Source organism: Mauremys reevesii, linkage group 3, assembly GCF_016161935.1.
Source record: "Mauremys reevesii isolate NIE-2019 linkage group 3, ASM1616193v1, whole genome shotgun sequence".
Lineage (NCBI taxonomy): Eukaryota > Metazoa > Chordata > Testudines > Geoemydidae > Mauremys > Mauremys reevesii.
The window spans coordinates 39288049-39312775 of record NC_052625.1 but is presented as its reverse complement, the minus strand read 5'-3'; the positions used below and the strand labels follow the sequence as shown (position 1 = coordinate 39312775).

General features: G+C 42.5%; 1 protein-coding gene across 1 annotated transcript in view; it reads right to left on the bottom strand.

Annotated features, from left to right (window-relative positions):
* The window catches only part of CAMKMT (calmodulin-lysine N-methyltransferase), a 352032-nt gene that overhangs the window by 300971 nt on the left and 26334 nt on the right, over positions 1-24727 (bottom strand). Inside the window, exon 3 of the mRNA XM_039529504.1 lies at positions 23914-23978. Within this exon, the coding sequence (XP_039385438.1) occupies positions 23914-23978 (65 nt within the window). The remainder of the gene's footprint in view (positions 1-23913; positions 23979-24727) is intronic.

The following is a 24727-nucleotide window of genomic DNA, read 5'->3' as shown; positions in this document are numbered from 1 at the left end:
AACTATTTTCGTAAATATAAATGAATTACATAAAAAAAACGTAAAAATAACAAAAGGGTTAAAGTCCACGTGGGGTGACAGTAAGTGGTCGATTTCTGGAGCATTGCACACTGGTCCCATACTGTTCCTAGGCCTATCCCATAGTCCCCTCCGCCTCTTCCCCGCCCCCCCCTCCTCGGGGTGCCGAATTTCATCCTGCTGAAATGAATGGTCGGTTGGTCGTTTTGTCGTGAGTGGTTCTGGGTAAACAACGTCAGCAAAGCACAGACAAGCTTTTCCCTGGCAGGCCTTTCATGCCATGCAAGCATGGATGCCCCTGCAGCCTGCCAGCCAGCTGTTTGTTTGTGGAGCCTGTGTAGCCTTTCTGACCAGCCACACGAGGCTGCATGCAGCTCAGCAGCGATAGCTTTGCTACAGCAGCAGCTTTGATAGCATAGCCATTGCTTTTGCAGCCAGCACCACCATCCATACCATAATTTGCCAATGGTAACCCACATATTTTGCTTTTGCACTGTTCCATTTGCTGCTTGCTGCTGTCTGGCTTGCTCCATTCCAGGCAAGTGCTAGTGCTGGGAATGACTCTGAGTCAATCCCCTCTTTCAAATCCTAAAATAGAATCAGTCATGCCTAGAAATGGGCATAGTCCCTAGAAGAAGAGTCCCTAGAATATGGGCAAGTCCTAGTCCTGCCTAGTACTAAGGAACCTAGAGATAGGAGAAACCTGTGCCAGAGACTAGAAGTGTCAGCTGCTCTGAGTCCAGAGCAAAGCTGCTCTGTGTCAGATCTATTTGCAATGCAACAACCTATTCATTTCCTTTGCTCCTTCTTCCAGCCTTCCCCTCCTGTTCCCATTGTCCCCACTGTTGCATGAATGTGGGAATAAGCAATGGAATAAGACTGTGTGATGAATGGAGGAATGCAACCAGCAGCAGTGATAGTCCAGACAGGACAGTAAGGAGTGTGTAGGAGAGGAGACAGCAAGGATCCAGCTGCTAGGAGAGAGAGAGCCAGGCACTTGAATCTTTCTTGGAGTGATTCTCTCTACATGATGGTGCTGGGGGATGGTTATGGCTCAGCCCTGTTTCTATATCGATGACCATTATCACCCCATACCACCTACCATGAAAATGATAGGACCAGGCACAGATGGTGGTCATCCCCCTATTGCACTGTCATCATCCTTTGCTTTGCTTTTGCCATGGGCTGATGATGAGACCCATGATGCGGTTGCACCATACCAGGTGTCAGCCATCAGAGCAAGGATGCATGTGTTGCATCTGTGCAGCATCGCAGCATCTGCAATCATCAGCAAAGATAGGGTGACATGTTAAAAAGTCAAGACAAGATTTTTGGGGTCTTTCACTTCTGGGGTGGGGTGGGGTGGGTGGTGGGACACTAGCTATGCCACACCCACCCGGACACCATGTTTGACCCTAGAGCAATACTTGCAGCCAGAAGAATGCAAACTTTTCGGAGAACTTAGGACTGGGGGGGGAGCTTGAGTCCTCCAGTCATGAGTTCCCATTTGATTCTTTGGCTTTTTCAGCTTTGTCACGTGCGGCGCACGCCCGCCTGCTATGGCTTCTAAAAAAAATTTTTTTTTTTAAATTTTGAATAATGATTTTGATTAACTACAGATTGCTGAACAGATATGCCTCTGCCCCATGCCATCACATCCGCATGGTCCATGCGTTTGATTCTTTTTTTTTTTTTTTTTTTAACTGCGCCGCCACGCTGATGCTGATCGGAGCTCGGGGGGCAAAAAAAAAATATTCAAAAGTTTCGCGCCTTTTCCTGTCTACACCGCCACTGCATTGCTGTCTCAGATCAGCCAGTGGTGGTGAGTGGTCGGTGGAGCTATGCCAATACCTAATCGTCCATCCCCATCCTAATCCACTATAACCCTAATCCGATACCGATACGTTACTACTCTCTCGTCTCGTTAATGAGGAGAAACAGACAGTTTAATTAAAAAAAATATAATATGGTGCCTAGTCTCTGTCACGGTTGTGCGTTAAATCGTTTTTACGCACGAAAAAAATTTTTAACGCCTAGTGTAGACCAGGCCTAATATAAGAAGCTATTTGAATATAGAAACATTTATATCAATTGGGAATTATTATCTGCCACTCATGAAGACACGATGAACCTCCCTAAAGGTTGGTAAAAATAAAAGACAATACCTTCTCTGATGACCATTTAAGCTTAAAGAGTCTCTCTAAGTATTTAATGTAAAAGACTGTTTTGAAAGTTGACAACATTACTGTAAGCTCCATGTTAAAGGTTTCAGAAATACGCTGGTTTCTGGGGAGGCTGTCTGAAACAAAGGTGAATTTAACTCATGAAACACATGCCAGAGATAGACAATAAAATTAAACGTCAAAAGACAAGGTTATAAAAGTTACTTTAGCTTCTTATTAATTTTGCTCCAGTGCATATGACGACTGACTTGCAGAGTATCATTTCTCAGGTGCTAGAACTACCAACACACTTGGGTACTCCTATAATAAAGGCTTATGTCAGTTTACGGTCTGTTACATTTAGGGCAATGTTGGGAGCTGGGCGATACTGTAGGATTAGTGCACTTTCACCTTGAGGTTCAAACCCTGGCTCATGTTACAAGTGAAAGTGAGTAACAGCCTTATCCGAGTTCTTCATGGACATCTGCCCATGTCACAAAACCAAGACACAGTTTAGCATGATTAAAAGTCACTCCTCAGTATTGGAATGGATGATAGCACTGAGATGCAGACAGAGTTCTGTGGAAACGCTTGGGTAGCACAGATGATCAAACTAGTGCTATTATTCTCTCTCACTTACATAAAGCATAAAAATTTACATGCAGAAAAGCTTATGGTGACTTTCCATAAAAAGACAACTGTGTAATTAAGTGTAACGAGTCATTCAATTCATTCCATCATCTTCACAGAAACTATAGGAAAAAACAACAACATGTTTTTGTCACTTTGTTGACTATCCTATTCTACAGTATTCGGACAGGAAAAACAAGCATTAAAACGGTTTAAAATAAAATACAATGGTAAGATGGCTAATGAGGTAACCATGATCTCCAGAAAACAAATAAATACTTTAGTATAAATGCTCAGCAGCCATGGGCAAAGTTAAACTAAAGAATTACAAGTTATATAAAACACACTATTGTACACTACTCTCCTTTTATAAAAAAAAATTAACACACATACTCACTTTCACTATTCTGCAGCAACAGGATTACCTACAATGAGGGCTCTTAAAAACTTGCCAGTTTTGCCTAAAACAAATATAAGGTGCTCTGAGTATCTGAAGTATTGTCGTTACTTATTACCGGAAATAGCTTGAACACTGGAAAATTTTATTTAGGCCTCTTATCCTGCAATCACTTATGAAAGTCATTAACTTGCTGTACATGAGTGAACCCACTGAACTCAACTGGAATTCAATAAGACTACTTAATTCATAAAGTTAATCACATACATGAGGATTTGCAGAACTGGGGCCATAGTTATTCAGTCACTGCTAAAGGAATTCAGTTTCTATTTATGTACAACTCAGAATTCAAATGTCTTGCATTTAGGTGCTACTGGAATACAACAATAAAAATAATCACTTACTTACTGTCTTCAATGCATTTGCATGAAAAGAATAAGAATGGGGCCACACTGCTTTGGCATAATGCACAATCATCGCTCTTGCCCTTGTCATATGTGAGGCAAACTACAATATACCTCATATCACTGAGTCCCCTTCCAATGAGAAGGCCTGGAACCATGTAAAAAAAAAAATCTCACTAATTCACAATGGATCCCCCATGCTACTGAGGTTCTACTGTAATTACTCACTCATGAGAGTTGCTATATAATTTGATCAATGTAAGCATACAGAATTGCTACTAGAAACCATAGAGAATTGTTTCTAAATGGGAATTAGTTGATAATTTACTGTGCATGCATGTGCATTATACTGTAGAAGTCTGAAGCACAAGATTAATTTAAAAGAAAGTGTTTTTCGTGTTTACAAATTGTAATAATATCTTTAAAATAGATAAAATGTAATAAAAGAAAATAAATTGCAGGGGTTTATACACACCAGAAAAACATATATAACTGTATCTGCACTTAAACATATGGTGATGGGGACAATAGAATTCCTTTTATTTCCCACAGAGACTCTTGCTTAACTGACTCCTTTTTACAGTTTGCTTATTTCGGGCCTGATCCACAGCCCTTCAAAATCCACAGACACACTTACACTGACTTCAAAGGGCTTTAGATCAGACCTAAATATCGTCTATTTCATTGTTTATCCCCCTGTTGTCACCTTTCTGATACTTATATTGTAAAGTCCTTGGGGAAGCAAACATGTTTTTGCTCTGTTTGTACAGTGCATAGTACAATGGGTCTTGGTCCACAAATAGGGCTTACAGGCACTACAGTTATACAAATAAATAATAATAATACCTTGTAAGGTAGTTTCCTTAGTTTGTATGGTGGGAGAAAGAGGTCTTGAATAAAGGAAAATATAATTATAAAAACACAAAAATTGGCAAGGGGATTCAGGTGTAAAGGCAGGACTTGAAGTAAATTTTCAAAACTGGCTAGATTTCAAGTTGACAAAATCTCTTTAAAAGTAGTAAAGTTTTGGCGTTTAAAAAAGCCAGAACCCTCTTAAGAGTAACCAAATATTATAGGGTTAATATCATATATAAAGCACCATAGGGTGTTAGAATTAGCATTTCACATTTCATAGACTCACAGAAACGCAGGGCTGGAAGGGACCTCAAGAGGTCATCTGGTCAAGTCCCCTACACTGAGGCAGGACCAAGTATATCTAGCCTCTCTCTAACAACCTGTCCAACCTGTTCTCCAATGACAGGGACTCCACAATAATTATCCTTATAGTTAGAAAGTTTTTCCTAATATATAACCTGTGTCTCCTTGCTACAGATTAAGATTCACACATCCATCAGAAGCAGGGGCAGCAGGTTTGTAGAAATTTTGTTGGTGCCCAGAACGCCCAGAGCCTGCTCCCCCCAAACTCCACCCCCCACCTGCCTAAGGCTCTGTGAGGGAGTTTGGGTGGGGGCAGGAGGTCTGGAGTGCAGGCCCTGGGCTGGGGCAGGGGATTGGGGTGTAGAACGGTTGAGAGCAGGGGCGGCTCTAGGAATTGCGCCGCCCCAAGCAGGGCGGCACGCCGCGGGGGGCGCTCTGGCGGTCACCGGTACCGCGGCTCCGGTGGACCTCCTGCAGACGTGCCTGCGGAGGGTCTGCTGGTCCCACGGCTCCGGTGGACCTCCCGCAGGCACGCCTGCGGATGCTCCACCGAAGCCGCGGGACCAATGGACCCTCCGCAGGCATGCCTGCAGGAGGTCCACCGGAGCCGCGGGACCAGCGGACCCTCCGCAGGCATGTCTGAGGGAGGTCCACCGGAGCCGCCTGCCACCCTCCCGTGGCACGCCGCCCCAAGCGCGCGCTTGGCGCGCTGGGGTCTGGAGCCGGCCCTGGTTGAGAGGTTGGGCTCTGGGATGGGATCTGGAGTGCAGGATCTGGGATGGAGTTTGGGTGTAGGCTCTGGGATGGAGCAAGGAGTGGGGATGCAGGAGGGGGTGAGGGGTGCAGGTTCTGGACAGAGTGCGGAGGGCTGGGGCGCAGGCTCTGGGAGAGAGTTTGGGGGCAGGAGAGGTTGTGTGGGATGGGGGTGGGAGTACAGGCTCTGGGAGGGAATTTGGGGATGGGAGGGGTGCAGGCTCTGGAACAGAGTTTTGGTGTAGGCTCTGGGCTGGGGCAAGGGGTGGGGAGGTAGGAGGGAGTTTGGGTGCAGGGGGTTTATGGGAAGGGCGTGGGGGTACAACAGGCTCTGGGATGGAGTTTAGGTGCAGGCTCTGGGCTGGGGTGCAAGCTCTGGGAAGGAATTTGGGGGCAGGAGGGGGGTGTGGGAAAGGGATGGGGGTACAGGCTCTGGGAGGGGGTGGGTGGGTGCTGGGCGGGAGGGGACTGCCATCACATGTGGCTTCCTTCCTCCTCTGCTGCAGCCTGCTGCCTCTCACCCTAGCCTCACTGGGGGGGGGCGGGGATGGGGCTGCCCCTTGCCCAGCGTGGGGCAGGAGTGGTGGCTGCTGGGGGGGTGACAGGGTCAAATACTCACCAAAGCCCCAGCAGCTGAGGGGAGTGAGGTCCACTCCAGATGTCTCCCGCTGGAAGCCCCCTTGGCGTCTCCTCCTGGTGGGTGCCGGGGGAGGGGAAGGATGCCAAACATGTGTGTGCCTCCTCCAGTGCAGCAGCAGTCATCTGCCTCAGCCTGCCGCGGGCACTGCTCTTGTGCTGTGCTGTGCTGTAGCCGGCAGCGCAGGCAGGTGAGGGAGAGGCATCGCTTTCATTTAGGCAGGGACGCTCGGGGGGGGGGGGGGGGAAGGGACGCTTCAGAGCCTGGGGGAGGCGTGGGGGGGGCAGGTGGGGGCCGGGACACACTCCAGGCAGGGCCAAGGAGAGACCCAGCTCCAAACATTGGTGGAGCAGAGCCCCCGGCCCTGAATATTCCTGGAACCCGGGCACCACAGGCCCATATAACTTGCCGCCTCTGTCCAGGAGTTCCTGAAAATAATAGTTAACTGTTCCAATATTGCATCCATGTATCCTAGGATGAATTTCTTCAGGCTCTGTTGACTTAAATACATCTAATTTAATCTAAATATTGTTTAATCTGTTCTTCTCCTATTCTGGCTTGTGTTCCTTCCCCCTTGTTCTTAGCATTAACTGCATTAAGTATCTGGTCACAACTAACCTTTTTAGTGAAGTCAGAAACAAAATAGGCAAAACGGTCTTCTTGATGTCATCTAGTACTAGCTCTCCTTCTCTGCTAAGTAGTTGACCTACACTTTCTTTCATCTCTCTCTTGCTCCTAATGTATTTATAGAACCTCTTCTTATTCTTTTTACGTTCCTTGCTAGATGTAACTCATTTTGTGCCTTAGCCTTTCTGATATTGTTCCTGAATGCTTGTACTATTCTTTTCTACTACTCATCCTTAGCAATTTGTTCATATTTCCAATTTTTGCAGGACTCCTTTTTGATTTACAAGTCATAAAAGACCTTCAGATGAAGCTATATTGGCCTCTTACTATTCCTATCTTTCCTTCTCATCAGGATAGTTTGCTGTTGTGCTGTATGACTGTGTTCTAAAAATAACTGAAGAGAGGATAACTTGGGCAACTTCCTGATCATATGCCTGCATTAATTTTGTGGCGTACAGAGTAAACCCCATTCATCTGAAACTCCCTTATATTGGGAATCTAGGTTACATCATCCAGCAAGAATCACTTACCAGGTCAATAGTCAGATTATCCACAATCCCATTTATCTGAATGTTTCCAAGTCCCAGAAACATTTTAGATAAATGGGATTTCTCTAAACTCCACAAAAAGAGAGTATCACATTTGAAATGTTTTCTACAGTGGAATGATACAAGAAAAAAATATACTAGAGAGACAGTACATTGAGGCTTATATGAATAACTAGTGTATACTGTCTAACTGCAACATCCTACTGTAACTCAAGTTATGAAACAGAAACCGGCCTGCCGCTATTCATTTTAATTGCTCTGAAATTATATCCGAGTATTTGATTCAAAACAAAGCTGTGCAGCAAATAAAAAGATTGTAGGTTTAGTATATACAATATGCCAGCTAAAATGACAACTTTAATAATAGTCATCCAACCCACTTTCAATTAAAAGGTGATTAAGAAAAGTTACCAAACATTACAATAAAATTCATTCCTAAATTTAATTAAAATAATAATTCTTCTATTCCTATGACCAATCTAATTAAAGATGTCATACCCTATCTTAAAATTATTGTAATTAATTTAAATGGAACGATCCAGTTCCTTGTGATAATTTAGTTGGAATATAGTGAAGAGGTTCCAATGTGCTCTTCATAGTACAATAATACTAGAACAGAAGAAGCATGGTACCGAGATGTGTATTTATCCTGGCAACACTTTTTACTAGGATTAAAATGACTGCAGAATGACATACACAACAATTTTTTTTGAACAATCAGCTAAGGTGCACACAAGCCAGAGTGCCTGGGCACAGATAACTGAACACAAATTACAGGCACAATCATCTCACTGTACACGTCCACCGTGCCTGAAGAGTTCTGGCCATATTTGTTTTTGAAAACTTGGCTTGTAATATCCATGTAAGGATAGCTTTTGTGGTCAGCTGGCAAATGTCCTCACTGCAAGATGGATGTGTACTGAGTGCCTGATTCAAAAAGGTAAATGGATGTCTCATCATGCACATTCTTTTGAAAGATGGCAATTTAAGCAATGATCCCTTTTTTCCCCAGAATATTCAGATATAGTTCAAAAAGTGCCATATTCCCATAATCTAAAATACCATTAGATAATTCTATACAGATTTCACAGAAATGAAGGACTCACTATTTATCCTTATAGACAAGTGTTCCACAATGGTTTGGGAGCCTGAAGTAACCCAACATTTTCCACTGCTAAATACCATTCTTCTTTGTAGAAAGGAGAATTGTCAGGATTCTCTTCATAGCTTGCAAGTACCACACCTCAGGCAGTGGAAGAGATCATCACTGAGTAATATGAGGCATCTCCTCCCCACAGGACTGAGCACATACTCTCAGAGGCTCCAGTGCCAGTCATCTTAGGCAAATACTCAGCACTACCAATTTCAGTCTAGAACACACTATTTGGTAAAATTACCTGGACATACACCCAAAAACAACATAAAACATAATCCCACCAACAATTCACAAAAGGCAAAAAACAGTTAAGATTCAAAACAGGCCAGCCCCTGGGGAGCTCAGAGAGAAGGCATTTATCTTTGTGTTTAGTTTGTTTGTTTTTTAGGTTGACACATTATGCTACAGAATTAGAATCAGTCAGTCTCTAATCCTTATCATTTGAAAGAGTCTTCAGAATACTCCTGAGCGTCACAGACATAGCAATGACTACCTGTGTCTGCAGATAGCCTTGAACAGTAGAGAAGTATGAATTGCTCCATTCCTAGCTTAACGCACATGCTCAAGGGCAATAACTGAAATACCATTGTTGTCAAATATGACACTGCACATAAAAGAACGCAAGAAAGAAGAGGGACACAGTCATATTATGAAGATCTACACAAGCTACTGTGAGGAACATAATAGATTGATTAATTAATTATAAAGGCCAAAAAGTACCACTGTGATAACTAGCCCAACCTCCTCTATAACACAGGCCAGAGGACTTCCTTGAATAATTCCTATTTGAACTAGACCATATCACTTAAAAAAAAATCCAATCTTGATTTAAAAATTTCCAGTGAAGGAAATCCATGCTAAGTTGTCCCAGTGGTAAATTACCTTTACTGTTAAAAATCTGCACCTTATTTCTAGTTTGAAATGATCCAGCTTTCAACTTCCACCCACAGAATACTGTTATATCTTTGTCTGCTACACCGAAGAACCCTCTTGTTATATTGCAGCCCCTGCCTAGGGGCTCTCAGCAGTAGGCTCCGGCACAACCAATGCACCTGCATTAGCTTTCCCTTCAGTGCTTCCCTAAAATAGTCCAAATAGTCTTTCTGAATATAAATAACCCCTGTGGGTTAATTTATCACAAAAGAAATTCCTGTGAATATAAACCATAACAAACCTAGCCTGCAGCAGTCCCTCAATCTACAGCCCCGGTGTCTCACACTATTCTAATGCTTTCTGCAGTTCCAGTCTCTCTCTCTCTCACCATGCTCACCTACCAGGTATTGCTCCAGTATCTCTTACCACACCTCACCTCAGCCTTCAGCCCTTTCTGGCCCTTCAGCAGGGAACTCTGTCGCTCTCAGCCTTCAGCCCTCTCTGGCTCAGGATGGTAAGTAGGCATCTCCTTCTGCTGGCTTCCTTGCAATTCCTCACTCTTCCCAGGGAGCGCCAGCAGAGCTTTCTGCTATCTCCAGGTTTCCCTTAAGCAACTTTGCTGCTCCTTCTGTCTGTCCTCTCCCCTGTGCTCAGGCAGCAGGGGCGGCAGGTTCGTATAATTTTTGGTGGTGCCCCCAGAACGAGTCCAAGTCCCACCCCCCCACACACACACCTGCCTTGTAAGCTGATATATATTTTTTTAAAATAATGTAAAAATGGACTGTAAACAGTAAGTGTTTAACAATGTGGGGGTGGGGGGGGGGATGAAGGATCTGGCTGGGGGTGTGGGTTTTGGGGTGGGGATGAGGGGTTTGGGGTGTGGGAGGGGCTCAGGGCTAGGGCAGAGGGTTGGGCTGAGGGGGAGTGAGGGCTCTGGCTGGGGGTGCAGACTCTGGGGTGGGGCGGGACTGGGGATGAGGAGTTTGGGGTGCAGGCAGGCTGCTCCAGGGCTAAGGCCAGAGAGGAGGACTCCACAGTCCTCCAGCTCTCCCCCCACTCCCGGCAGCACACTCACCTGGCACCATCACTGCATGTGCTCCTAGGGGCTGGGCCCCTCTCAGGTCCAAGAAGCCCCATCACCTCCCCTGTAGTGGGTGTTGGGGGAGGGGGACTGCCATCACATGTGGCCTCTTTCCCTGCTGCAGCCTGCTGCCCTTCACCGTAGCCTCACAGGGGATGGGGCTGCCCCTTGCCCAGCATGGGGCAGGAGTGGTGGCTGCGGGCTGGGTGGGGGATGTGGATCGCACTGTCAGACACTCACCCAAGCCCTGGAAGCTGCTCAGGAGAGGTCCAGACTCCATCTCCTGGAAGCCCCCTCGGCGTCGCTTCCCGGTGGGTGCGGGGGAGGGGAGGGCTGCCAGTCATGTGTGTGCCTCCTTCCCTCCTCCATCCGCAGGTGCAGCAGCCACCTCAGCCTGCCACCGGCATTGCTCTTGTGTTGTAGGCAGCAGCGGCGGCTGCCACTGGCGGCAAGGGAGTGCAGAGCAGAGCTGCAGGGCAGCCCCCCACTTGAGGCAGGGATGCTCCGGGGCCCGGAGGGAGGCGCGCAGGGCCAGCAGGTAGGGGCTGGGGGACACTCCAGAGGAGGCGCGCGGGACCAGCAGGCAGGGGCCGGGGGAGAGACCCAGCTCCGAACACTCACCTCTAGGGCCCCTCTCTCACCACTAGGGACCAGCAGCCTGCTTTTAAGACAAATTGAATGGTATGGAGTCCAAGTGTGCTTACTAATCACAGGTCTCTTCCCCCTTAAAGGGCCAGTGTCACCCTGTGACAACTCTCTTATTAAATTTTGTTTCCCCATTTAGGTACTTACATTATGATGAAGTCATCTCTTACACTTCTCTTTAATAAGCCAAACAGATTGAGCTGCTTGAGTCTTTCACTATAAGGCATGTTTTCCAACTCTTTATGCACTCTCTTGGCCTTCTCTAATCCTAAATGGGTGGTGATTGTAAGAATATCACAGATTATTCCTTCCACTACCATCAAAACTGCCCTCTGAAGCCAACAAGACAGGGGAAAGAGCAGAGCTCAGGGGTCTTCTGAGCCCACAAAGGAGAAACCAAGCTCAAGGAGCCCAAGAGACCTCAGCAAGGAATCTGAGATGCACCAAGCAGGAGCCAAGCCCAGAGATGACCAGCAGAGCATGCTTGATCACATTTTGAACTTCTAGGTGATTTACTATCTGGTCTTCTGGGGGTATATCTTGGTTGGTGGGAGGAGCCTCAGAGTACCACTGCTATTTTTCTTTTCCAGTATAACTCCTGCAAGCTATATGCTGGAAAACATTAGAACAGTCTACAGTGGCTTAAAGTAACTTCTGGGACTATCTCTGAATGTCTGTTGGGTTTGGATGGCTTTGATTAGAATCTGATAGACGATTTGCAAAAACCATTGTTACATCTCAGGGCAGGTCTACACTACAGCCAGAATTGACACTCTGAGATCGATCCATGGGCAGTTGATTTAGTTGGGATTGTAAAGACCCACCAAATCGACTGCAGATCGCTCTCCAGTCAACCCCTGTACTCTATCCCCAACAAGAAGTCTAAGGTAAGTCAACGGGAGACCCCCCCATGGTGTAGACCCCGCGGTAACTCGACCTAAGGTACATTGATTCCAGCTACATTATTCACGTAGCTGGAGTTGTGTAGCGTAGGTCGACTTACTGCAGTAGTGTAAACATAGCCTCAGAAAAATCAAGGAGTCCAACAATGTTAGTATGAATTGTATTATATAGTCTTAATTATTATTTGAATTTGGTGAGAAGCGGACTTTTTGAACTATGGGGTTAGGGTTCACCAGAAGCCTGTAAGTGAGAAAACAACAGGCCTTAGAGAGCAGGGAATAGAAAGATTGCTGGAAGGCCAGTGTTATGTCCCCTTTCTGGTAAATAGGGAAGTATCAACTTGTAGACCGTATGCAGCACCAGGAAGGAGGGAGGCTAGATTTTATTCTCACTCCTAACACAAATCTTCCTCTGCAGTCTTAGCCTGATTTCTGTCTCCATCTGTAAGATAGAGATAGTTTTCCTAACTTAATGCATCTTAATTCTTTAACATTTGTAAAGAACTTTGAGATCCTTGGGTAGTAAACATTACAGAAGTGCAAAATATTAAGTGGAACAGTGGACTAAAAGAGGTAAAAATGTGGCCTATGAGATACAATTTTGAAGTCTTATAGACAAATTCTATGTCCTCAGATCCTATCTACACGATAGATACCTTTTCCTTCCTGGGGCTGCTACGGAGTGTTTTCACTACTACGACTCCCCGCTATGGAGTGTGACAGGGTCAGGCCAGACCAATACAGGAGAGCGTAGGAAGAAAGGTATTAGCCTCAGGATAAGCAGCTTCCTCTTCCCCTGGTAACTGAGCAGGGGTTACTCCAAGTTAATTAGGACACCTGAAGCCAATTAAAAACCTGCCAGAATGGGTTAGAAGCCTTCCCCGCAGCCAGCCACGGGGGTGATAGGCACTGTGAGAGTGAAGGCATGCTGTTGTAGAGTTGACAGGTGTGGAAGCTGACAAGGACCAGGGGAGACCCCCACAGGTACAGGAGCTAGGGACCTTTCCATGTCCAAAGACTGAAGAAAAGGACCCCGCCAGAGGGGAGAGATTGAGCCGTGCATTTGGTGTAGTGCTGCCATGCCCAGAAGGGCTACCAGAGACTAGGGGCTCTCCGTCCCCCGGCAGGAGGGTCGGGAGGAACCCCGCTCAAGCAAAGTGGGGACAATAAGCCAGGGGGTGTGGGGAAGTAACCCAGGGAAGCTAGCAGCTGTCCTGGGAACTGGCAGAGTGATGCTGCTACTTGTAGGGTCCCTGGGTTGGGGCCTGGAATAGAGGGTGGGACCCCCACCCCCTTTTTCCTCTCACTGGATGTCCACCCAGGAGGCCAGAAGCTCCAGTGAAGCAGTGAGGGCCTAGCAGGCCCAGAAATAGGAAGACCACTTGAAGACAGAATTTCCCCACCCACTATAAACAGAGTGTGGGGGGAATTCTGAGAGACGAGACGCTATCCTGACCCTCTGCTAGAAGGAAACACGGGACCCACCAAGACGGAGAAGAAGCCCTGCTACAAGAGACGCAGTAAAACAGAATTTTTAGGTGCCTATATTTTAAAATACATTTTTAGGAAGTTACACATTGTACTTGGAAGTTGGTAATTTGTAACTTTCCAAGGGGCAACTTCAGGAAGTACACAGTAGATCATTGCTCTGACACACACTGTGGGAGGTAGCACACATCTTGAATTTTTTCACTTAAAAACTTGGAAGTTGTACCCATTTCTCTCTCAAAGGGGTATTCATAAGAACATAACATAAGAACATATGAACATATGTGGCCAATACCAGGTGTCCCAGAGGGAGTGAACGTAACAGGTAATGATGAAGTAATCTCTCTCCGGCCATCCATCTCCACCCTCTGACAAACAGAGGCTAGGGACACCATTCCTCACCCATCCTGGCTAATAGCCATTAATGGACTTAACCTCCATGAATTTATCTAGTTCTCTTTTAAACCCTGTTATAGTCCTAGCCTTCACAGCCTCCTCAGGCAAGGAGTTCCACTGGTTGACTGTGCGCTGTGTGAAGAAGAACTTCCTTTTATTTGTTTTAAACCTACTGCCCATTATTTTCATTTTGTGGCCCCTAGTTCTTATAGTATGGGAACAAGTAAATAATTTTTCCTTATTCACTTTCTCCACACCACTCATGATTTTATATACCTCTATCATATCCCCCCCATGCAGTTCTGACATGACCAAGAATAATTCTAAATGTCAATTATGTGAGACGAGACTGGGAAGAAGCTAAATGGTAATTTTAGGGGGGACATCTAGTGATGAATGGTAGGAGGCAGAGAGCATCAAGAGGGGAATACTTCTTCCATCACAGAAAACAAAGAATCTCCCCAAAAATAGAGGAGGAGGAGGAGTTTCTGCATCAGCATTTGCAGAATGTGTCTCACTCCCTTGTGGCAGCTAACTGAATGACATGTTACATGAAATGAGGAGCAGCATGCACCTCTCCTGCTGATAAAGGATGTCAGCCTACCCTTTTCCCTAGATAGCTTGATGGCATCTCCTTCCAGGCGTGATGAATCAGTAGCTGCCACAAGCTCTCCAGAGTGGAGCTCAGATATCTTTGAGCTATCCAGTGAGACCTCTGAAGAAACTAGTAGGCCTCTGAAGAGAACCTTACATTCCACTGCTGGGAAGAAAAAAAAAAAAACAGCCTCTACTGCCACTTATTTGAGGGGAAAAGGAGAGTGTAAGAAAATGTGATTCTTTTCTGTAATTTAGCAATCGTGTTTTCTTCCACAACAGCACATTTCTAAAAATACGAAAAGATTGGAGCGAGGAAGTTATGTTAAAAGTAATTGATTTAGAATGAAAAATCATAATTTACAAAATGAATATGATTTGAAAAAATATTGATTGAAAAAAATTATGGAAAACAGAAATAGAAAATACATACACCAAATTATTTCTCAAAATGTAGTACAAAAGGGTGTTTGACTTAACTAGAAAAAGCAGATACTGTTTTGTAACTAATATTTTTCAAGATGTAATTGTACATAAGGAGGAAGAAAAGAAAGAAAAGTTAACATAGCTCATGCTTATTTTCCAAAACTCAAATGAATAGTTCATTTTGGAAGGAGAGGGAATCAAATTTGTAAAAAGAATATCCATGTTCTAAAAGATGACATTGATGTTTTTGAATTTCTAGCATCTCAATCAAAATTCACTAGAGTAAAAACAATTCAATAGATAATGAGAGTCTTCGCTATTGTTTATGATGAATAGAATGTAAAAATGAGTTCAGTAACAAGAAAAATATCTACTCATCATGCTTTCGGAAATCCATGTTGAAGTTTCAATCTATGACATTTTTGACAAACAACCAAAACAGATATTAAAAAATATGTATCAAGAAAATACATTGGTCTTTGGACTCTACAAATAAACATGTAATTTTACCATGGGTGGAATTTATGTTAGGTTAACTATTCCCCGACCTTTATTTTTCTGAGTGCATTACTATATCCAACTGTACAACAGTTTGGGAACTGAGAGTTTTGTATTTGCATACTCATGTAATGAATATGTTACAAGATGTTATTGTACAGAACAATAACTAGAAAAAGCAGATAAGTCCAACACCTTTTTACCTAAACTTTGAGAAATAATTTGGTATGTATTATTATTTTCCCTTTTTCACAGAGAAGCAAGTCAACAAGGAAATCTCTCCATATCAATTCCTGCATATTACCAAATCAGTTTAATTGTCCTCTGCACCCTAACAGAGACTACAAGTGGCTAATGCTCAAAAAAAGAAATAATATAATAAAAATGGCAATTTATCATGCAAACTACTATTGAAAATCAGAAAGTAACCCATCATTGTTAGAATCCACTACTAGGTATGCCTCAGACAGAATTCTTATGGAGCTGCAAAGAAGACAATATGGTATTGTTTGACTCTAGTAAGTCATATTCTACAAGTGAAGTTTTACAGTATAGTTAAAACAGAATTAGAGTCAGTAGAACTAAAAAAATCTACAACTTACCTATTAAATGTTGAAAGTTTAAGTATTCACAATAACTGTATCTGCTTACTGCAACAGCTACTTTAGAGTATATGCCTGGTAGTTCTGTAACTGCAGCACCCTCTGCTGCTTTTTCAGTTCCAGAACACGTAATTTTACACTCAAATGGAATCACACAAATAGTCAATTAGCTAGAAAACAAAAACTTGACTTACAGTGATTTAAAATCAAAGGAATGTTTGCACAATTAAATAATCTTATGTAAAGTTTACAAGAGAAAAAAGTATTTTTCTAAGCAAACTCATTCCTGTGGTAGATGTGCACCTTCACATCACGACAACACTCCAGAGTATGCTGTTGGCGTCAAAAGCATATGGTGGCGTCAAGTGGATATTACTTGAAAACTCCACAATGCTTAACAATTTTGTTTCATAGCTTCCCACACGAGGCAATTTGTTTAGGCTTGCAGCAAGTAATGCAGGAGATTTATAATCTTTTGGTAATTTTATCTTTTAGTCATTTCACTTGATTAGGTTTACTTTTAATTAATTAATAAATAATCTAAGGATGTCTATTGTATGATATAATCATGTAAAAATTGTGGGCCCAGATTGCCTGCTTCTATTGGAGGAGGCCAAAGAGAGGAAACACTCAAAAGAATCTCCTTGCAGACTTCCCCCCACAAATAATCTACTGATATGAGGGACTGTCTCTATATGGAATGAGCAAGGTGTCTACCCTCCAGAGCCTGCTGACACCACCCCACGATATCAGCACAGCTGCACTGGACCGCTCTGCTAGGGCTTCACCTGTTGGCCACAGCTCGCAGAACTTCCTTTAAAGAAGCATCCTATGATAAAGTTAATAAAGCTGTATCACCTTCTTAGAAGACACCACACTGTTGTCCATGGAGAATGAACTAATCATTCCTCAACCCCACACTACTCCTACACATTCTTTAAAAATAAACAAATACATACATACATCCTGATTTCCAGTTGTGATTTTTACACCTTCTAGCAGTAATCTTTTAATGAAAAATACATCCTTTGAAATGTTTTTTTAGAAACAGACAGAAACCAGGCACAAGGGTGCAGTCTGAGCAAGACATTAAAGCAGCAGTTTCCAAGTTTAATGCCAGAAGCCTCATGTACATAGCTTACTGTAGCTTACTGTAGCTACTTCTACTGGCTCTATGGAAGAATTATTCAAGGTTCTTTTTTAATATACTCTTACCTGTATCAGGTAATACTTTTGGAAGCAGTCACATGTATTCTTTAACAGCAGTTTATGCATATTTTATATAATGCTGCCAGCTAGTGGCTCACCTTAGAATGAGTTAATGTCTACTGGGAATTGTAACAACAGGTAATATGTACTTCCATCTGCTCTACCATTCTATTCTAGGTGATGTACAGTGATGTCACTGGACTATTTAAAGAATTATGGGCAAAAAGAGTAAAGTACAGTGAAACAGGTACTAAACCACCACACAAGAAATGGTCTTTTAAAGAAGGTTGTGTTAATAAAGGTAGCTGGGAATCTTATTGGAAAAAGCTAAGAAATAAGATATTAAATCATACTTATTTGATACCAAAACGATGTTATGATTTAGAGAATATTTGATGTGCAAATATATACAATTATTTTATTTTTATAAAACACTTTAAATATCAATATTTAATAAAAGCATATATGTAATGTATAAAAACTCCCTTGTAGCCAAAACACTGGTTCATATATAGCAGAAATATATGGTAGGCAAAACAAAAATGCAAACATTTTATATTTTTATCTAATAATCAGGCAAAAATCCTACAGCAACGTACAGATCTATGCAAAGAGCAGAGTCTTCTCTGAGCAACCTACATGTATATAATATAGTGTGTCCCTAATGAGTACTAAAGTCCATACCTGGGAGACCTGTTGAGCTGGAAAGGGTACTACTGTATATGGGACCATTGCTGTATCTGTCTGTAACACACTGCTGGAGCTAGCTGGAGTTGTGAGCCACAGTGTTATTTCTCTGCCGCCTTAGCAAGAGTGAGCTTTACTAGAAATTAGACTGTGTCAGCTCCCTGCCACACCAGTCTGTCTTCCTCACTGGCAAGTTCTTCAAGGCTCTCCCAACCCAAACATCACCTAGCAGGTAACCATCACTGAACGTCAGCCCCCAAGCTTCTCAGAGATGGTTCTCTGCATTGCAAAGCCCCTACCACTCTGCATTCACAGAAGATATTAAGTTTGCTGCTCTTTTTAAAAAAGTCAGTCCATTACAGCTTATTAAATTAACTGGGGTAAACACACCCTTCCCTTCAAACACAACACTCAATTGGTTTATAGTAAAAATAAAACAGGTTTATTAACAAAAAAACATAGGTTAAGTGATACCAAGTAGAAAGAATAAAGATAGAAATGGGTACAAGAAAATAAAAATGAAAACACACATCTAAAAGACTTAATCTAGCTTGATATAGTCTTTGTTCAAGATTGTTTCTCTGACCTTCACACTCCTTTTCAGCTTTTACTGACCAGCCTGCTCAGGATTCATCACAGAGATCAAATTGCTTGGTCCCTTTGTATCTAAGGGGAAGGATAAAGATGGAGTGTCTCTCTGTTTCCTCATATCCCCAAAGGGATTGCTTTTGTCTTAGAAGGCAGGAAGGCCTCCTGGGGATTCAGCCTCCTGTGTCTCTGTGGGGTGCAGGAGCCATGTTAATTTTCCGTTTCTCGAGTTCAGGATCATAAATATGCCTGCTGGTTTAGCTCAATGGCTTTGTTTACTGCTAATATGTAAACTGAGGTAAACCCACATTCTTTTGTCCAGGACAGACCTGTTTATCACATTTACCTAGGCTTGGCTGTCTGGAATTAAACATGTTCTAATACAGTGGTTCTCAAAGTTTTTTTCCCACAGACCACTTGAAAATTGCTGACTGTCTCGGTGGACCACTTAATGAGCTTTCCAAATGTTTTCTGTCCCATTAGTTAACTATTGTAAAGTGCTTTAGATAAAAGCATTATATAAAAAAAAGTAATAATAATAAACTTTTTTTGTTCTACAAATAAAAGCACACAACTTATATTTTAATATCAGTAGTCTTACCTTTCTAATGCGATGGATGTGCCCTCTCTCCCCGGCTGTGGCAGCCCCCCGAGCTGGGGCTGGGAAAGAGGGGGGGTCCTCTTCCTTTCTCCCACGCCACAGCAGCCACAGAGCTGGGGCTGGGAAGGAGGGCTCTCTCTCCCAGACAGCTGCAGCCCTGGAGCTGGGGAAAGGCGCCTCTTTCTCTGACCGCCACAGCCCTGCATGTCTCAAATTCCTCCCACTCCCTCTTCTCACCCCAGTGCCTCCTCCTATCTGTCTCTTATTCCCCCCAAGGCCACAACCTCACCTTACATGTGTCTCTTCTCCAGGGTCCAAGCACCTAATTAGTGGAGCCACACCTGCACAGCTCCACTAATTAGGTGGGTGGCCCTTCATTCTCTCGTGTGCGGTCACCCAGGTGCGCACCTTAGAGGGAACTATCCGTGGACCACCTGAATGGAGCTCGTGGACCACTGGGTGGTTCACAGACCACAGTTTGAGAACCTCTGTTCTAATAACATCACACAGAGAGAATTCATAATTTCACATATAACATTAACACATACATTTTACAATTATATTAATAACCAGTGTGTTACTAGTTTTTAAATGATACATCACAAGGCATATTTTGAAAAAATATCATTGCAGTAGTGTGTGGAGTATGTATAAGAATAGGGCTGTCCCTAGGGGGCTGTGGGGCCCGGGGTGGAAGTGACGAATCCGTGACTGCCGGGACCAACCGTGCTAGGCGGGGGAGGTTGTGCCTCCCCAAACAGCCAGGCGTGGCCCCGCCCACACTCCCCCCCACCCAGTGCCCTTATTTGGCAGTGTCGCTGGGCTCCAGGGGGCTGGGGCCACTCTGTCTGCCTTCCCAGGGCGAGAGAGGCCGCAGCAGCAGCACTGCATGCTCTCCCTCCCGGCGCTCCGGGACTGGGGAGGCTGCAGCGGTGGTGCCACACACTCTCTCTTCCAGCACTCCAGGACCGCGGAGGTCGCGGCGCTGCGTGCTCTCCCTCGGGTGGAAGGTGCGGGGTTAGGGGTAGCCTTCCCCAGCCAGCGGTTCACGCACCGCCCATATGCGCCAGCCCGCAGGGCCCCCCAAAGCATGGGGCCCAGAGCAGTCACCCTGATTTGCCGTACACTAGAGACGGCTCTGCAGGATGCCTAGGGACACACTGTCACTGACCAGTTGCATTACAGTTAGTTGCTTAACAGAAGTAATTTAACATTTTAAAATGCTAGGGGATACCTTAGGACTGTCACTTAGGAGAGACTGTGGAGTTCTTTAAAAACAGACACTGGTTTATATAGAAAAGGTCAAACATAACACTAGAAAAATCCAAGTAGGAGACATCTAGAAAATAATGAATAATCTAACCTCAGAATGTTTAGGCAAATGCTCTAATATCACTATTTCCTTAATCATAATTTAGAAACTACTGCACAAAAGTCACAGGTATTAATTTTATTGTAAAATTATGTTAAAGAAGATAAATGCAGGAACACTAACTGCCCACAGAATAAGGATATTTTAAATGGGTAAATCGGATGAAAGAAGTTCATAGAATCATAGAATCATAGAATTCAAAATCAGAAGGGACCATTATGATCATCTAGTCTGACCTCCTGCAAGATGCAGGCCACATAAGCCGATCCACCCACTCCTGAACTAATTCTCTCCCTTGACTCTGCTGTTGAATGCTCCAAATCATGATTTAAAGACTTCAAGTAGCAGATAATCCACCAGCAAGCGATCCCTGCCCCATGCTTCGGAGGAAGGTGAAAAACCTCCAGGGCCACTGCCAATCTACCCTGGAGGAAAATTCCTTCCCGACCCCAAATATGGCGATCAGCTGAACCCCGAGCATGTGGGCAAGACTCTCCAGCCAGACCCTCTGGAAAAGGCTAACAATATCCCAACATTGACCCTTTGTACTAATTACCAGTGTGGCACGTTATTGACCTATTGACTAAACCCGTTATCCTATCATACCATCCCCTCCATAAACTTATCCAGCTTAATCTTAAAGTCATGGAGGTCCTTCGCCCCCACTGTTTCCCTCGGTAGGCTGTTCCAGAATTGCACTCCTCTGATGGTTAGAAACCTTTGTCTAATTTCAAGCCTAAATTTCCTGACTGACAATTTATATCCGTTTGTCCTCGTGTCCACATTAGCACTGAGCTGAAATAATTCCTCTCCTTCCCTGTTATTTATCCCTCTGATATATTTAAAGAGTGCAATCATATCTCCTCTTATCCTTCTTTTGGTTAAGGAAAACAAACCGAGCTCCTCAAGTTAATAAAGGCCTTTCAGCCTGACATTGATCTTAGGCAAAATAATGGAACAGCTGTTACAGGATTAATAAAGAATTAAAGGAGGATAATATAAGCAATGCCAACCAAGATAGATTACGGAAAAAAATCTGATCAATCTTACTTGATTTTTTTAAATGAAATTACAAGTTTGGTTGATAATGGTAACACTTTAATATTTTTATCAGTGATCTGTAAGAAAACATAAAATCATCACTGATAAAGTTTACAGATTGCACAGAGAATAATGTAGAGGTCAGGTCACTGATACAGAGTGATCTAGAATGCTCTGGTAAGCTAGGTGCAAGCAAACAACAGGTGTTCCAATACAGCCAAATGTGAAGTCACACATGCAGGAACACAGAATGCAGGCCATACCTACAAAATGGAGGAATTTATTCTTGGAAGCGATGACTCTGAAAAAGATTTGTCAGACATGATGGATAATCAGCTAAACATGAGCTCCCAGTGTGATTTTGTGGCCAAAAAGGCTAATGAGCGCCTTGAATGTATAATCAGTAGGAGTAGAGAGGTTATATAATACCTCCGTATTTGGCACTGGTGCAACTGCTACTGGAATACTGTGTCCAGTTCTGGCATCCACAATTCAAGAAGGATGTTGATAAATTGGAAAGGGTTCAGAGTAAAGCCACAAGAATAAATAAAGGATTAGAAAACATGCCTTATAAGTGTAAAACTCAAGGAAATCTATTTAGCTTATCAAAGAGAAGTTTATAACTTGGCTTAATCACAGTCTACAAGTATCCATACGGGGAACAAAAATTTGATAACAGAAGTCTCTTTTCTCTAGGCAGACAAAGGTATAAAAAGATCCAAAAGTAAGTTAAAACTAGTCAAATTCAGACTAGAAATAAGGCACAAATTTTTAACGGTGAAAGTAACTGACCATTTGAACAACTTACTTAGGGCTGTGATGGACTCTCCATCACTGGAAACTTTTAAAATCAAGACTGGGTGTTTTTCTAAAAGATATTGTCTAGTTCAAACAGGAAGTAATTCAGGAAGTCCTATGGCCTGTGATATAGAGTAGGTCTGACTAGGTATTCATAATGGTCCCTGCTGGCCATATAATCTATGAATCTATGATAAACTTCATCTTTTTTAAAATTTGATCTGTCATTTAAACAATAATTTTCAGTATCACCAAAGGTTTTTTTCCCAAAAATCCCAAGGCGTGCTCATAAATCCACATATTCTCCCAATCCTTTCACTTGGCTTAATTATCCAGCTACTGGTGACTCACATTGTCCCTGACATCAGCCTTTATCACAAAATTTGGATTTTCTCCCTTGGCCTTGATATTATTCCTTTGGCTACTTGTAAATCCTTTAGATCTCATTTCTCTACTGAAATCTGTGAACTGCTTCACTTACCTGGCAGTTCTTCAAAAACACATTTTCTAAATATTTTTTGGCCTGTGCAGAAAAAGTCTGCAGTGTTAAAAAAAGAAGGCTACCCAGTCAAGAATGGATGGCACAGAATGTTAGTCTCAAACAGCTATCCATACTTTGAATTTTCATCCATAGATTTATTTTCCTTTGAAGTAAAAAAGGTTACTTTAATAAATTGATATTTTTCTGCTCCTGAATTGTCAGTGTTCACTGAAATATAACTTTAGGTTAAGGAGAAACAGAGAGGAATTTTGAGGTGAAACAGGCATATTTGAGAAGAACAGTCTCATGTCATAGTTTGGAGGAGGAGAGGAAAAAAATAACTTGTCTCTTGACTTTGTGATCCTTAAAGACCCCCAACTTTATTCTTTAAGCCTTCCAATTGAAAAAAGCAACAAAAAAACAAACCTGGAATAGAGTATGAGATACTGAAGGATCAAGCACATAGTACATGCAGACTATTTCTTCAAGAGAGAGCCCGCAACTCTCTTCCTTCCCCACTTGCCATTTTTGTTTCTAACATATTACAGGTTTTCTCAATACCATTGTTTTAAAAGTTCTCAATAAGTAGAATATTGTATCCATTTATTTAAGATTTGCAAATCAGTCCTCAACAAAAAACTACAGTCTGTTTTGACAGCATTCATGCACCACAGTCAGAGTAGGCTAACATAAGGGCCTTGAAAATCTACTCTATTTCTTCCTTCTCTGATACTACAAAGTATCTCCTCAAAGAAATGGAGAACAAATGGTTTTACATCTTGAAATACAAATGCTGCAAGTTACCTGCTTCTATGGCTAACTAGTGGGCAAGAGGTTTTCATTCTTTCTAAAGTGTTGGCTGTGTACTTAGCCCAAAATAAAATGTATAGCCAAGAGGGAAAAACAAAAATCAGAAGTTTGCATTGATCAGACCTGCCTGTTTTTGCAATTTTAGTATGTAAAATGGCATAAACATACATTTATAAACCATAAGGTTTCATATGCCACCATCACCCATAATATCAATGTTTCCCAGGTAAGGCAGGTTGGCACAGAACAGTCATATTGTAATGCATTATATTAACAAAATCAGGCTTCAACCTATACAATACTGTACTTATAGAATAAATTAATAACTTACAGACATTCCCTGTGTTGTCAAAACTTGTAAGAACATCTTCGATATCTAAAAGTCCATTGTTACATCTAGAAGACAACAGATATTTTCATTTTATCAACAAGTAAAAATATTCTTCAGTCATCTCTTAAGACAGTGAATTTGCCATACATGTTCATATCTCACAAATCTTTTCACTACACCTTTCATTACTATTCCATGAACACACATTATTTTAGCCACTAGGGGGAAGATAATGAGAAGTGTCCTGAAAATAAAGTATTAGAATTAAAATCTGGGAGACTGTTTTAAAAGGTTATATTCTCAACATTGAAGTATTCTTAAAAAACAAGCAAATTGTCCTTAATTAGATTCCATACAGTATAAGTATTATGAGAAAAACAAACAAACTGAATTCTTAAACAAGATTTTTAATTATGTTTAATATTTATATGTACTCTTAACTTAATGCATTTACTCATTTGTGTTATTAAAACAAAGCAAAGGGGGTCCAACTGACTAATGAGTTGTTTTGCTTTTACACTGGTTTAACTTGATTAAAATAAATGAAGTTACACCAGCATAAAACAAGAGTAACAGATTAAATTTTACCGATCAAGAATGTCAGATACTTAAATTATAGAATACAGTTTAATAAATCATTCAGAGCCATAAAAAGAACCTGCATATAAATTCAGTAATAAATGGTGCCTAAAATGTTTACTGTATTAATTTAAATGCTACAGTTTTCAATCTAGAGTCACACAAAAATTGTCAGAATTTATTTAGAATAACTTGATTGCCTCCAAGATTATTTTAAAATACTGTGCCCATCTAC